This window comes from Orycteropus afer, unplaced genomic scaffold, assembly GCF_000298275.1.
Source record: "Orycteropus afer afer isolate SDZICR_OR568_19922 unplaced genomic scaffold, OryAfe1.0 scaffold00080, whole genome shotgun sequence".
Classification (NCBI taxonomy): Eukaryota; Metazoa; Chordata; class Mammalia; order Tubulidentata; family Orycteropodidae; genus Orycteropus; species Orycteropus afer.
This window is the reverse complement of record NW_006921667.1, coordinates 6,503,636-6,515,573: the sequence shown is the minus strand read 5'-3', so window position 1 is coordinate 6,515,573 and position 11,938 is coordinate 6,503,636. Positions and strand designations below refer to the sequence as shown.

Genomic DNA, 11,938 nt, shown 5'->3' with positions numbered 1-11,938 from the left:
ACTACTGGCCAAAAAGTTGGTGGTTTGAACCTACCCAGAAGCACCATGGAAAAAACAAACCAAACCAGACTCACTGCCATTGAGTCTAATTGACTCATAGCGATCCCTCCTTGGGTTTCTGAGGTGATATCTATGGAAGTAGAGAGGCTAGGTTGAAAACCCTGCCATACAATTCTGCTTACACTCTGAGTTGGAATAAGCAACTAACAATGAATTGTTTTCATGCTATAAAGATCATTGCTCTTAGAATTAGCTCTAAATTTTCTTTTTCTTACCTAGAAAATGTTAGGTCTTAGAACTGAAGTGTGACTGCAGTTGCCATGCCTGACTCATTTGGAAATAGCCTTGCACACTGTGATCTAGGAAGGGTGATGGAAGTGTGATTCTGCTAAATAACAAGGTCAGTATCGATGCTCTGCAGATAGATAAAAATTGACCATGTTCAGCTTTCATATGGATATCTTAGTAGAATGACTTATTTTTGGGGAAAAAAAATGCAGTGTGTTAAAATATAGGAGCTCTGGTGGCATAGTGCCTAAGGCATTTGACTGCTAACCAGAAGGCTGGCAGTTCAAACCTACCAGCCACTCCTCGGAAGGAAGACTGGGCTATCTACTTCCGTAGAAATACCTCCTCGGAAACCCAAGGAGGGGTTGCAATGAGTTGTAATCCACTCAGCAGCAGTGAGTTTGGTTTTGGTTTGTGCTAAAATACATACAACGTAAATTTACCACTTTACACTATTTTTTACCATTTTTAACTAATCATAATGTACCATTTAGTGGTATTAATTATATTCACAATGTTGTACAACCTGCGTTTTCTATTTCTTAAACTTCTTTTCACCCCAGACAGGAACTCTGTGCCCATTAAGTAATAACTCCCCAATCTCTTCTTCTGATAACCTGGTAAATGAGCTTGTAACCTCTAATCTACTTTCTGTCTCTATAGATTTACTTGTATTTACTTCTCTTCCCTTTGTGCCTCTCGCAAAGAAGGCTCTTCCTCTTCTCTTTGCCCCATTCCCATGAGGCTTTCCTCACTCCACCAACGACCTGCATAGCACTCTACAGGGGTCATGCACTCCTCCTCTTAACACTGCTCTCTTGGGCTCTGGGGTGACACTTCTGAGTTTATACCTTTTGCCCAGCTCCTTTTGACTCACACTCCGTCCTTAAGCACCCTCTGCTGGCTCTGCTTTGGAAATGCAGGCACCATGTGACCACTCAAGTGGTGTAAGCACCTCAGCTTTTTCCCTCTGTGCACCTTCCCCTCAACTACAGCCTGTTTTCTGCACAGCAGCCAAACTGATCCTTTTCAAACATGGTTCAGAGCTTATGTCTCTCCTCATAAAATCTGCTTCCTTCTAGCCACCTGCTTTCATTTCCTGCTCCTGGCCCTCCTCCCCAGACACACTCAAGCCCTTGGTCATGCCCCACCTGAGGCATGACATCATGCGCTGAGCCCTCAGGCTCTCTCAGGGTGGCTCTTCATAGCTCCCTGCTTCACTCGGCTCTCACTTAAGGAGCCCTTCTGAGGGATACTTCCCCTGTGGCTCTGTCTCACATCATATCCCATCTCCTCTGGTAACACTCTGGTGTTCTGCTTTGCTTTCTTTGTACCCTTGTCCTCACATGACATTAAGCAGCTTTTTGTGTGTCCCTTTTCTAGAAGGCATGCTTCATGGGTACATCTATATTACCCAACACTACTGCATACAATTGGTACTCACCAAGAGTTTACTGGACACATGAACACTCTTGTCAGAACTCCTGTGGTATTTCATTGTGTTGCCCCAATGGTATTTACCATATTTTGCTACATTTCCTTGTCATTTTAATGTATGTATTCTCTTCTGTACAGTTTACTCCATAGTGTATATCACAGTTCTAACTGAAGATGCCTTTTGTGGTTACTGTTTTCTTCTTGTTTGCTTCGAACTCACTTGGGCAAGAGCAGGTCTGTTTGTCCCCTTGTATTTGGCACAGTGCCTAGGCTCAGGAGACACTGGCTAGGTGTGGGCCTCATCTCTGTGGGGCTAAGAGCCCATTAGCAGCAAGGCCAACGTGCCCACAATGCCTCCTGGTCCCTGTGCACCAATGTCAGAACCTTTGTGGCATGCATGGCCTGGGCCAGCTGATGGTGTCCCCCCTTTTTTCTGTAGGCCTCACACTGGTTCCCTGGCACAATGAATGCCATTGTTGCACTCTGTCATTTCTGTGAGCTGCATGGCCCCCGCACTCTCTTTTGTACGGAAGTACTGCATGCCCCGCTCCCCCAAGGGGCTGGGAATGGGGACAGCCCTGGCCAGGGCGAGCAGGTTGAGGAGGAAGAAGGTGGCATTCAGATGAGCAGTCGCATCCACTCCCATAGCCCAGCAGAAGGGGCCAACGCAGAAGCCAGCAGCCCAGGGCCCAAAAAGTCTGACATGTGTGAGGTGAGTGTCTTCTTGGTTCCTGAAGCATCTGCTCTGTGGGAGGGCATTGCACTTGGGCTCCAACTATCCTAGAATGGGTTGCATGGTTAGTGGAAAGTCCTGCTTCAGTGGGACAGACTAGAGACCTGGTGTCAGGAACAGCGTGAGGCCCAGTGGAATGGGCGTGCTCTTCAGGTGACAGGCAAAGATTGAGTACACTCACATGCGTTCGTGCCCTCTGCCAGGCCTCACTTTTATTCCTGCAGACTACTGTCCTTAGAGTATCCCCACTGGAACCTTCTTTGTGTCACTTTGTGAGATCTGGGAAGTGAAGTGTCAGTTTCCTGAAGAGGCACTTCTCAGTGCTTAGGACCTGATATGGCCCAAGGTCTTCGTGGTGTTGGGCCTGTCACTGCTATATGAAATGGAAACCCAGCATGGTCCACTGAGATGCAGATCCTAAGATAGAATCTAATGTGCAGGAAATGAATCAGTGGGAATACCTTGTGAAGAGTAGAGGGGGAGAGACAGGAAGGTAGGGATAAGGAGGGGAGAAGGGAGGACTGGGTAGGAAGAGGCTTTAGTGGGTTTGGCCAGGCCATTAGAGGGGCCTTGAACAGAGGTACCCAGTGAAGGGGGCCACATCTTGTGGGAAAGAGCTCTTCTTGGTGCCCCCTGATCCTTGGCCCTTGAGTGGGGACAGCTTATAGGAAGCACAGCTTTAGCACCAATGGATACTGGCAGTATTGGGTCATCAATCTTTTGCTTCCCTACACAGATGATGTGAGAGGTGTGTCTGCAGGCCCAACACCCTGAGGTCGTGGCATCTTCTGTGTCCCTTTCTTGATCCCTTGCTATGGCCTGAGGCCCTGCCAGGTGTTTGTATTGGGATTAAGGACAGAGGCCTGGTTGGCAGGATGGGTCATCTCAGAGAGTGGTTCACAGCAGGGTGTAGCTCAGACCTGTCACTTCCCAGTTCTGTGACCCTGGGCTGGCCACTCAGAATCTTGGAGCCTCAGTTTCCCCTTCTGTGAAATGGGAGTTCTCACTCCCATTTATTTATCACAGGGTTGTGCCTTGGATTAGATGAGATGAAGTACGTAAACCTCTTATCATAGCATCAGGAGCTCTGGTTGTGCAGTAGTTAAGCCATTTGGCTGCTAATAAAAAGGTTGGCAGTTTGAACCCACTAACTGCTCCATGGAAGAAAGATGAGGCATTCAGTTTCTGAAAAGATTTACAGCCTTGGAAACCCTATGGGAGTCACAATGAGTCAGAATCAACTTGATGGCAGTGAATTTGGTTTTTGGTGTCCCAGTACCTGGTACATAAGTGCTCAGTAAACATTTGTTACTAATTGCCTCTGCTAACCTGCCTCATCAGCATTTAAATTCTCAGATAAGTTAAATCTAAAAGCCAGTTATTTTTATACAATAATAGCTTGAATTTTCTAAATTCAGAATTGTGTAAGAGTAAAGGGTTTTTTTTTTGTTAGTTTCTTGACGTAACTGGTTTTCTTTTCCTTCTTGTGGGCAGGGCTGCCGGTCCCTTGCTGTGGGGCACCCAGGGTACATCAGCCACGATAAGGAGACATCCATTAAATATGTCAGCCACCAGCACCCCAACCACCCCCAGCTCTTCAGCATTGTCCGCCAGGCTTGTGTTCGGAGCCTAAGCTGTGAGGTCAGCACCTTTGACGTGGGAAACTGCCTATGTAGGAATCTTACATGTTCCCCAGTAGAAAGGTGCCCTCAGTAAGTTCAGTGTAAGTTAGATTAGGTTGGTGCTGTGTGGGGAGTACAGACAACATCAATTCTCCAGAGCCCCTAAAATTATCATAATCCTGTGAGATTCGCAGGTTTTCTGGATGATTGCCGACTTTTAATCTTAAGCACCAAACTTTTATTACTTGCCCATTCCTGCTGGATATGTTTCTAAGATAGGGAATATTTTTAACATATTTATTTTACTGCATTAGGCATACCCTTTTGTAAAGTGTTAATCCTCCTGTTGATCCACACCAGTGGTCATTGTGGGCTCTCAGGTCTAAGTAAAGAGTGTAGATCAGTTTGGTCCTGAACTCCATTCCTGCTGATGGCTTTTATGGAGTGTTTTTGTCTGCCACAAAGGATTTATAATTAAGTTACTAAAATTTGTCCCTGGTATTCACTGGATCAGGTAGGATTCTACTCTCTTGTTACTAGTTATCATTTATTGTGGCTTGTGCTTGCCTTTAGCTGTTTTCCTTAATGTTCTACTGTTAATCTGCTAGAAGGCAGATAAGCATATTTTAGAATTGTGTGTGAAATTGTCATGAGTGAGGGACTTGTAAAATCTGCCCCTGAAAATAAAGTATGTACATTTTATTAGCTATTTTGACTTTTTTGGTTCTTAAGAATAATTCTGGATGGGCAAATTAGAGCCTTGGTTAGATGTAATATTTATATAGGATTTCTTTTTTTTTTTTGCTCAAGGTAGAAAGAATGAACCTACTTTACTTTCATTTCATTATAATATGTAATAGGTCTTCAGAATAATAATAACATAATAGATTTTCACAGGAGCAGATGAATGCAAAAATTTTCCTTCCCAACTCAGCTTGACAATTCATGCTAGCTAATTAGTGCAGAGAGAAGTCTAAGGGGTTGGGTGGGGCTTTGTCCCTGAAGTAAGGGAGGGCTGTTGCCTCACATCGTTGCTGCTTTCCCAGGTCTGCCCCGGCAGGGAAGGTCCCATCTTCTTTGGGGATGAGCAGCATGGTTTTGTGTTTAGCCACACCTTCTTTATCAAAGACAGCCTGGCCAGGGGCTTCCAGCGCTGGTACAGCATCATTGCCATCATGATGGACCGCATCTACCTCATCAACTCCTGGCCCTTCCTGCTCGGGAAGATCCGCGGAATCATTGATGAGCTCCAGGGCAAGGCCCTCAAGGTGATACTGATGAGTGTGGGGCCTGCTGGGGTGGGGCCTTGGGGCCTTGGCACTGAGGGTCTCTATGCCCTGGAGCAGAGCGTGTGGCCTAGCCAGTTATTTTTCTACTGGTCCTGGGGCTCTGCTCAGCCCAAGGTGTCTTTTGGCTTCAGAGTTGGGGCTGCATATGGTAAACTCCAGTCATTCAGCCCCCTCTTCCTTCCTTAGTCTCTCTTGCCTCCACTATTGTGCTGTTCTAATTTCTTTACTGCTGATGGCATTCAGACCCAGGTTTCAGCCCTGGTTTCTGAGTCTTTGTTCACTCTTACCTTCATTTCAGAAGATTATCCATTAGTCATGTTACAGACCTACCCCTAATTAGACTTCCAGCTGTGGTGTTGCCTCTGTCAGTATAGATTATGCTAGGCTCTGGTCAGATGGCCCTCAGATCTCAGCAGATTAAAACCACAAACTTCTGCTTCTTTCTTATGCTGTATGTCTGTTGCAGGATGGCAGGGAGATCTGCCATTGTAGTTGTCTAGGCAGACAGGGCAGCAGCTAACTGGAATGCTGCTCATTTGTCCTTCTGGAGGGAATAGCGTACTGGAGGGCCTTGCTCTCTCTTACCTTATTGGCCAAAACTAGTCATGTGCCTTATCTCACACCATGGTCCAGGTAGAGAAATCTTCCCTGTGTCTGGAAATGTTTGGCAAACAGCACTGATACAGCCTAAGCATGTAATCTGCCCTAGTGCCCCTTATATGCCTAAGGAGTTGATTGTAGGAGAAGGTCTTCATTGATTCCTCTCAAGTGGCTTTTACTCTAGCTGGGGAAGCAAAATAATTTGGGTGATGGTTTTTGTAACTTACACCAAGAGCAGGTAGGATTCATGAAGTTGGCTGTGAGTTAGTGGTGACCTTAGCTGCCTAGTTTTGCTTTGATAAAGAGCATCCCCTCTCTTTGTATTTCAGGTGTTTGAGGCAGAGCAGTTTGGATGCCCACAGCGTGCCCAGAGGATGAATACAGCTTTTACACCATTCCTGCACCAAAGGAATGGCAATGCAGCCCGTTCACTGACATCTTTGACCAGTGATGATAATTTGTGGGCATGTCTTCATACCTCCTTTGCTTGGTAATGAGATTTTTTTTTTTTTAAATCGTGATTTGGGTGAAGATTTACAGAGTAGATTCACTTTCCATACAGTAGTTCACATACATTTTGTCTCATGACAATGACCGCAGATTACCACAATGTAACAGTTCCCCTCCCACTTCCTCCCCATAGTTACCCCTTCCCAGTGTCCATCCCTCCATGGATTCCTGCCCCCTGAGCTGTCTCCCTGTGCATAAGTAGCCCTTCTTTCTCCCATGATTGTTCTCTCCAAGGAGTGTATCTACCTGAGGTAAATGTTCAACTCATATGCCTGTCTTTTGTTTGGCTAGAAACCATGGGTGTGGATTCAATTCCAGACCTGAAGGGCAGCTAGGGGCCATAGTCTCAGTGGTTCCACCAGGCTCTATTGGACCAGCAAACCTGGTCTCCCCCCCCCCCTTTTTTTTCCAATAATGAGCTTTTTGACTATTAAAATGAGTGCAATAATTTTGCATTGATTGGATAATCCTATAGATTTTGTAGGATTAAAGCAGGGAGTGGAATAGCCCCTGCATGAGTTCCTTTTGTTGTGTCTGTGGAGGAGCTTTGGGTACCTAATTGTTAGCCAAGCATGAACAAGCTGTCTTTTTCCCTAGGCTTTCTCCTTTAGTTTATGGAAAACTTAGCTAGACCTCACTTCCCAATGATATAAAAGTAAAGATGATCCCATACCAAAACCAATGATTCCTACGTCTTTTTAAAAACAATAATAAACATGTATGTCACTACTTCTGTGGGTCAGAAATTCAAGAGTGGCAAAGCTGGGTGATTCTGGTGGGAGTTGTCTCAGAATGTTTTGTCTGTCAGGGTTGTAGCTATCTCAAGGTTCAACTGGAAGCTTCACTTCCAGTGGGCCCACTCATGAGGCTAGCAAGCCTGTGCTGGCTGCTCCATTCCTCACCATCACATGAGTGTGGGAGCTGGCTCCCCCCTGAGCAAGTGATACAAATGACCCAAGAGAGAGCAAGGCAGAACATGCCCTGGCCCCAGAAGTCACATACTGCTTGCTAGAAATGTGTTAAATCACTAAGTCCAGCCCACAGCCACAAGGAGGGGATTAGGCTATATCTTTTGAAGGGAGGAGAATCAAAGAATTTGTGGACATACTTGAAAGCCACCATAGGCTGTCCTTTGGCCATGAATTATTTGTATTTCTTCCACATGTAAAATCAACTCTCTCCCCTAAAGTCTCCTTCTTTTGTAGCCTTCCCTATGAAGTCTGGTATCTCATTATCTCAACCAGGTCCCAGTGTAGAAGAGGCTTCTTAACTACAGATCTTGGAACACAGCTCTTGAGGGTCTGAGGGCTAAAGAGAAAAATTCTTTCCTCCCCACTCACCCAATGTACACTTCCTCCTGTCTTTTTAAATTATATTTGGGAAACTTTCAAAACATACCCAAAGTAGAATAAATAGTATAATTTCATGAACTATCTATATGTTCCTATCACCAGCTTTAGAATTTACCAGCACTCTGCTGCTTTCTCATTTATTCTTCACTTTTTTTCCTACAGTATTTTTTTAAGTAAACTTTAATTATTTATTTCAATCATAAATATAACCATAATAATGCCATCAAATCCAACCAAATTGACAGTTATTCTTTAGTGTCAGGGTTTCCTGCTTCTCTCTTCCTCTTTTTCCCTTTGCCTTTCATTGAAGAGCCTGGGTCATTTGTCTTGTGTAATTGACTGTTGTGGATGTGATTGATTGTGTCCTCAGGGTGGTATTCAGCAAGTTTATTTATCCCCATATTCCCTATAAACTGGTAGTTAGATCAAGAAGCTTGGTCCATTTCAGCTTAATTGTTCTTTTGGCAAGACTGCTTCATAGCTAGCACTGTGCTTTGCAGGCTCTTGAAAGCATGTGGCAGCCGGCTGACCGAGAAGCTGCTGGAAGGTGCACCAACGGAGGACACACTGGTCCAGATGGAGAAGCTTGCTGGTGAGATTTGGAGGGGCCTGTGGTGAGAGCCTCTGCCCTGTGGTGAGGATTGAGGGGCTTGTGCTAGGAGTCTTTACCCTATGGTGGCTTTGAGACTATTCTTGTTCCAGCCACACAGCCACCAGTTTCTGACTTGTCCTGCAGGAATGCTAATGCAGGGGAATGTGGCCCTGAGTAGCTCAAGATGAGAATTGGTGGAGCTAACCCTTTAATCTGTTTTTCTTTTTTTAATTTTTTTTTGTGATTTGAGTGAAAGTTTACAGAGCAAATTCATTTTTCATACAGTAGTTCACATACATTTTGTTTCATGACATTGACTGTAATTTCCCACAATGCAACAGTTCTCTTCCCACTTCTTCCCCATAGTTACTTACCTCTTCCCTATGTCCTTCCCTTTCTTGCACTATGCCCCCTGAGCTGTCTCCCTGTGCATACACAGCCCTTCTATTCTCACATGATTGATCTCGCCAAGCAGTGTATCTACCTACTATAAATGTTCAGCTCATATGCCTATCTTTTGTTTGGCTGGAAGCCACAGGAATGTAACCCTTTAATCTTAGTGTCTTTATTGCTAGTCCTTATCTCATTCTCCTTGGCACGTGAAAGTATCTCTTTCCAGGCAGGTGGGAAAATCTACTACTAGAGCTATCCATCTATGAAAGGAAGTGAGTATAGAAAGCTTTCCTTGTTCCTATTTTATGTGGATAGCCAAGTGGTTGGCCTTTGCTTTTTGTTTTCTGTTTGACAAATACAAGATTAAATGACATAATGGACATAGCCCTTAAAAAAGCACCTAACAGGAGAGGTATTAAATGCAAACTCTTGTGTTCATCACTGCTTTGAAATTTTTCCACCAAAAGAGGACAGCTTGCTTCTTTCAGATGAGTGGTTCAGAAACCCAGGGCATGATAACTTTCTCCAAAGCATATTCAAAGCTCTTCTCCAGTAAACACACACCTATTATCTTTATTATTGTAGTAAAATATATGATGGAAAATTGGCTGTTTTAACCATATAAGTCAATGACATTAATTAAATCCACCATGTTGTGCAATCATTAAAAAAAAACAAACATAGCACCAGGCCAGGTGAGCAATGGGCTGAGCCACTCTGCTTTCAAGGGTGCCCAAGGCCATAGCTGCATGTGCCATCTCACCAGAACCGTAAGTCAATAATGACTGGCCCAAGACCCCCAGACTGCCTGGGGCCCGTGTAGTGATTAGGACTGTGGCATCTGTCAGTAACCATCAGTAGCTGACTGGCCTGGGACTCCTGAGCTACCTGCAGCTAGCATGGTGGTGTAGGACTGCTGTGTCAGTCAGTAGCTAACTGGCCCCAACTGCCTGTGGCCAGTGTGGTGGGAAGGGATGTGGAACAGCATGTACCGTATCTGCCTGTTGTCTGGCTTGTAGACTTAGAAGAGGAATCTGAAAGCTGGGACAATTCTGAGGCTGAAGAGAAGACACCTGTGTTCCCTGAAAGTGCAGAAGGGCAGGAGCTGACCAAATGCCCAGCAGACTTGTCCTCACTCTCAGGCTGTGGGAGCTGGCAGCCCCGGAAGTTGTCAGTGTTTAAGTCCCTTCGGCACATGAGACAGGTAGGTGGCAAAGGAGTAGAGCCCCGTCAGGAGCTCGAGGAGAAAAACCCAGCCTTTTCCTCCTAGCTAATCTTCATCTGACAGTTGGTCCTTTGGGCCCATTGGTTTCAAAATCTAGCAGGGAATTAGGGATAACAAAGAGCCTTCTTGATGGGGGCTAAAGAACGTAGGGGCATCTGGGGGCATTTTAACTATAGGTCACGGCTCCCTTTTTGTGATGATGTTGGTGTTACTCTTCAGAGAAAGGGCTTGATGCCTGGCTTCATTTGGTCCCCTCTAATCTTTAATTCTCAAACCTTCTACAGGTATTGAATTACATTATTACTGGTTTAGGAGCCCTGGTGGTGCAATGGTTAAGCACTTGGCTACTAACTGAAAGTTCACAATTCAAACCCACCTAGTGACTCTGGGAAAAAAGACCTGGTGATCAGATTACAGCCTGGAAAACCCTATGGGACATTTCTACTCTGTTAAATTGGATCACTATGAGTTGAAAATTGACTTAATGGTACCAAACAACATTATTGGCTTGCATGCAGCCTAGACTGGTTGTAGACTGAAACTGATAGCTATTGTTAACAAAAAGTTGTAAGTAGCCTGGATGTTCAGCTAAAATTATCATGGCATGTCCGTACTCAATTTACCATATGTATTGCACCTATGGGAATGCAGGTTTGTTTGTATATGCATACCACAACCACAGCCAGAGCATGGGTACCCACACTCAGAATGCAATACTGCTGACCGTGGTTATATTGGGTCAGATGAGAGGGAGCACAGTGAGATTACGAATGGCATTTTTTCCTCTTTTTTATCTTTTAAAGTTTTTTCTCTTTTTTTTCCAATAACATTTTTCAGTGTTTATTTTTATAATGAGCATCAATTTTATCAGAAGACGGTCATCTTTCTTTTGAAAAATGGAGTAATTAAGAACACTAGGGTTTCTGAGTGGAAAACGTTCATGCATGAAAATCATGTATTTAGCTGAAACAATCCTTGTGGAATATATTTACTTGGATTAAGATGGGAAGGAATTTTTAATTACTGAGAAGGTTGGGAAATACTTGGAGACTGTTGGGATTTTTGTTGTTGTTGTTGTCTTTAAATCAGCATGCCATAGGACAACAGGCTGGATTCTTCAAAAATGTCAGTGTCATGGATGTTAATAAGAGGTGGGGCATGGAGAAGGGGTGTTCTGTATTAAAGAATAAACATATGATAACTAAAAGCAATCATGATCCTTCAGTAGGTCCTGGATCCTAAGAATCACAGCTGTAAAGGGCATTATTAGGAAGGCTGGACTCAGATGTGGTTACATCAGTATTACATCTCTGGGGGTCACCATGCATTGGGAATATTTAGGGAAGGCCTTCACTCTTTCCCATTGTTGTGTTGTGTTGTTGTGTTTCCCAGTTGACTTTCAAATGACTAAGCAAAAGTGTATTCACAGAGAGAAGATGAATGTTGTAAAAGTTAAAAACTTGCCTGCTTCAATTTTTAAACAATAATTAAGGGAAAAGATATTAATGTGTGCAAGAGCTTTGGAGTCAGGCTTTTAGGTGCAAATCCTGGGACTTCCATCACCTAAGCTTTTCTCATTGGGCAGATCACCGAGTCTCTGAGCGAATAAATGCTTTTCTTTCTCCTGACCCGATCTGCCTTTCACTGTGCAAGAGAAGTTTCTAGAAGAACTCATGAATAGAATAACTTTGGTTTTTTTTTCATTTATTTATTCATTTGGTTATTTTTAATTTTGATTTGGGTGAAGATTTACAGAGCAAACTCACTTTCCATATAGTAGTCCACATATACTTTGTCTCATGTCATTGACCACAGTTTACCACAATGCAACAGCTCCCCTCTCACTTCCTCCCTATAGTTACCTCTTCCCAGTGTCCATCCCTCCATACTCTCCTGC

At 44.2% G+C, this 11,938-nt stretch overlaps 1 protein-coding gene across 1 annotated transcript in view; it reads left to right on the top strand.

The window, feature by feature from the left end:
• Positions 1-2,188: 2,188 nt before the first annotated feature.
• FLCN (folliculin) overlaps positions 2,189-11,938 on the top strand; it is a 13,541-nt gene continuing 3,791 nt past the window's right edge. The window contains exons 1-6 of the mRNA XM_007941442.2: positions 2,189-2,437; positions 3,953-4,099; positions 5,127-5,348; positions 6,299-6,459; positions 8,332-8,423; positions 9,836-10,020. Of these exons, the coding sequence (XP_007939633.1) occupies positions 2,189-2,437; positions 3,953-4,099; positions 5,127-5,348; positions 6,299-6,459; positions 8,332-8,423; positions 9,836-10,020 (1,056 nt within the window). The remainder of the gene's footprint in view (positions 2,438-3,952; positions 4,100-5,126; positions 5,349-6,298; positions 6,460-8,331; positions 8,424-9,835; positions 10,021-11,938) is intronic.